The following is a 3,715-nucleotide window of genomic DNA, read 5'->3' as shown; positions in this document are numbered from 1 at the left end:
TCCCTCTTCATCTTCAAGAGTCTCTTGAAGACTCATCTCTTCCTATAGCACCTCCTGTCCTAACACCTATAGCTCGTACTATGAACTTTTGTTGAACTTCTTAACTTCATCTCCTTCACTTATAAATGTACTTAGTTCTTACACCAAGGTCTCCTACTGCACTGGAGCTTTAGTGATGTCCCTCATCAAGATTTAAACCTGAACAGAGTATTTTAAAGGCAATGCTAATGCAGGGCAAATACACTTAAACATATCTAATGATTATCTTACTAGTTATACGTTTTTCATTTGTGCATATTTCTTAATTATTCATTTGATCATTGATTTACTGACCATTGCTTTGAAATTGTCCTTTTGCTCAGCTTCAGATGCTGCCGCCTCACCAGTCGTGAGTTTAGCAGGGACTGACAGAGACAAGGGGGGAGTGGTGTTAGACTGTAAATCTAAAGGCTGGCATCCAGAGCCTGAGCTGTTGTGGCTGGACGGTGAGGGGAAGCTGCTCTCTGCTGGACCTACAGAGACGGTCAGAGGTCCTGATGACCTCTATACTGTCAGCAGCAGAGTGACTGTGGAGAAGAGACACAGCAACAACTTCACCTGTAGAGTCCAACAGAAGATCATCAACCAGACCAGAGAGACACACTTCTATATTCCAGGTAAAACATTATATGATTTGGGGGGGGAAATATAATTTATATGGATAAACTGTTTAAGTTTCAAATAGCTGGAATGTAGTTTTGTATAAACATAATTTCTTCTGTGTTGTATAATTTCAGATGATTTCTTTAAGGTCCACTCCAGTTCTTCTGTCATAATTGCCGTGGCTGTTACTCTGGCTGTTTTCATCGTGATTACTCTTTCACTTTTCTTTTTTATATGGAAGAGACAAAACATCATCAGTAAGTCATAAATGAATTGCAGTGCTTTGTCAATGTCAAGTTGTCTTCACTGGTTTTAATGTGAATGGTTTAAATGGAAGCAGTGAGTTAGTGATGGGAACAGAGGATTTCACAGTGAGACATGCAACTGTGTGAATTACATTTCATTTGATCAGACTGTCAGGTGCTTCACTTTTATAACTCCTTCAAAGCAAGGTCAACTTCTCTTATTCTGTACCTCTGTTTTACTTTTACAGAGACACTGAGAAGACAGAGGGATGAAACTGATGGAAGAGAAAGAGTGACAGAAAAGCTCATGACAAATGAGAAAGTGAGAATGGAAGATTTGAACAAGAGAAAAGTGGAAAAGAGGGGAAAAAATGTAAGAAAAGAAACAAATTATTTTCAGTCAAGGGAGAAAAAAAGAGAAAATAAAAGTCTGATGTGAGAAAGAAGCATTTAAAATCTTTACATCTAGAAACAACAAAAGAGATGAAGAAAACGAGCAGCTGTACCATAGAGAAAGTAAGAATTAAAGGTAATTTGGTCAAAGACTAAATGTCTGAGAAACTTTATGTTGGGAAAAAAAAGAAATATTGAAAAAATTGACATTCTGAAAACTTTGGTGAGCTGAGGAGAGATGGAGGGAGGAAACAATCCTGTGTTTGAAGTGGGGGGTTTGATTTACTGGAACCAGTATGAACCACTGCAGATGTTGTATTTTTCAAACCTAAACTCCCAAATTCAACTTCTGAATATTTATGTTAAAGGTTCTAGATCTCACACCAAAACAAAAGCCTTTGACTTAGTAATTTCCACGACCAGTCTGCCTGTGCTCTGGTCTTATGTCTGTCTTATTGTCTTTGTTCATCTCTCCCATGATTCACAATTAATGACAGAGAGCTGAGAAGACAGTGAAGCGCATGAAAGAGGAGCTGGAGACCAAGAAGAAAGAGGTTTGTCTTGACTTTAATAATATAATGCACTTATTTGAGTTTTGAAGTCAGGTTCCTTATATCATCCGAACAGCAGTTTGTTCAGGTCAGTTACAAAATTCAGATGCTGAAGTTTTAAATATGAAGAAATGAACATGTCTGTCACCTGGTCTTAATCTTCTCTCTTCTCTCAGGTTGAAGACAAACAAACTGAGCTGCAGCCGCTCTGTGAAGAGAACCAGAGGAGGGAGAAGGAGCTGGAGGACCTGAAGGAAAAGCTGGAGAACAAGAACAAACAGGTTTATTTCTTCATGTTGATCTTTAAGTATTTATTCAGATGTCTCATCAAACTGGATCAAGTTTATTTTATTAAACTGACATCCACTCAGTAACATGTCACATAAAATCCACTTGACTGTAAATTAAGTTACTGGGTTTTTATTAAAGTCATCATGTCTGTTTGTCTCTCCTTCCTCCCTCACAGCTGGAGAAAATCAGAGCCACACAAGCCAGGGCTTTAAAGCAACTTCTTGTAAGTGTTCACGTTCTAAACACAATAACACACTCTGAGGTTCCTCATATAAAAAACAGAGTCACCTGAGGAAACACAGAAGTCCATTATATTCATTAGTCACCTCATCACCTTTCATCATCTCAGACTGAATGACAGCAACACTGAGACAGACAGACTGTGTCTCTGCTGCTTGTTGGTTCATTTTCTTCATTAACTTCATGAACAGAAAATCTGAACGTGTTCAGTCTCCACTGAGGAGAAACATCGTTACAAACCACAAGACTCAGAAAACTTCAGCAATAATCTGACGCTTGATTTGTTTCTATGAGTTATTGTAGGTGGGCAAAGGAAAACTGCAGAAGAAGAAAGAGGAAGCTGAGCAGGAAGTAGAAACACTGAACACAGAGCTGGAGACCAAGGAGACCGAGTTCCAGACCCAGAAGAAGGAGGTTCACATTTCTGTTTTTTACATGAAAGATTTCTTTCCTGCAGCTCAAGTTTTTTGTTCAGCTTTCCTTTAAAACTCCCTTTAGTTGTGTAACACTGAATGAAGTGGTATTTATCATATCTTAGACTCACTCCTGATTCTCTGTGTCAAGACACTGCACTCTGAATTTTCTAGATCTCTTGCATGTTGTTCGGTTTAATTAACAGAAATATCAATCCTCCGAGAATCAGAACGAAGAAGCATCAGACATTATGAGACTAATAGCCCCTTCTTTTTCCTATCACTCAAATGCCTCAATAATGAAAATATGTTCACCTGTTCTTTCCTCATTCTCTTTCCTCTCAGATGGAAACCAAACGAGATGAACTCCTCAAGCTCCAGCAAGAGAAGGCGAGACTAGAAGAAGAGCTGGCAAACGAGCCGGAGACCAAGAACAAAGAGGTTCATCTTTTAAAAATCAGATCTATTTTTTTTTACCTACAATCTACATAAATCTAAAACTAACAGAAGACAGCTGAATGTTTCCAGTGAGTCATGTGTCCCATTCAAACCCAAAGCTGGTCTGACACCGAGTCTCTCTCCATGTCTCTGTTCAATCCCAGCTGGAGAGAAAACAAGCTGAGACCGACGAACAGCTGAAGCAGGAGACCCAAAGAAGGACGACTGCTGAGAGAGAAGTGGAGAGGCTGAAGAACCAGGTTCATCTGATCATTATTAACTCACTGTCTCTACTCTCTCTCTCTCTCTCTCTCTCTCTGCATCTTCTCCACATGACACCGATTTCTTTGTCCTCAGTTCGTCCTTAAACGTGTCACAGCTGAACTTTATTCTCCCCACATTTACTGATTCATTGAATGTTGAGATTAGCACATGAAAAACATCAAATATCAAACAAGTGTGAAGACACACAGACGTTAATCTTTATACTGTCTCTCTTTTT

The 3,715-nt window shown here is 39.1% G+C and overlaps 1 protein-coding gene across 1 annotated transcript; it reads left to right on the top strand.

Annotated features, from left to right (window-relative positions):
- Positions 1–362: 362 nt before the first annotated feature.
- Positions 363–3,473, top strand: LOC111649744 (uncharacterized; the record flags this gene model as incomplete). The annotated part of the gene is made up of 9 exons (XM_087172065.1): positions 363–656; positions 777–899; positions 1,136–1,260; positions 1,778–1,834; positions 2,008–2,112; positions 2,298–2,345; positions 2,666–2,776; positions 3,121–3,216; positions 3,378–3,473. Coding segments are annotated over 9 exons (1,055 nt in total), but the record flags the coding sequence as incomplete, so codon positions are not given.
- Positions 3,474–3,715: the final 242 nt, after the last annotated feature.

The sequence above is a fragment of the Seriola lalandi genome, unplaced genomic scaffold (genome assembly GCF_002814215.2).
Source record: "Seriola lalandi dorsalis isolate HSWRI2012SDOR001 ecotype SW California unplaced genomic scaffold, Sedor1 jcf7180002051931, whole genome shotgun sequence".
In the NCBI taxonomy this organism is placed as follows: domain Eukaryota; kingdom Metazoa; phylum Chordata; class Actinopteri; order Carangiformes; family Carangidae; genus Seriola; species Seriola lalandi.
The sequence above is the reverse complement of the archived record's forward strand: the minus strand, read 5'-3'. Positions and strand labels throughout refer to the sequence as shown.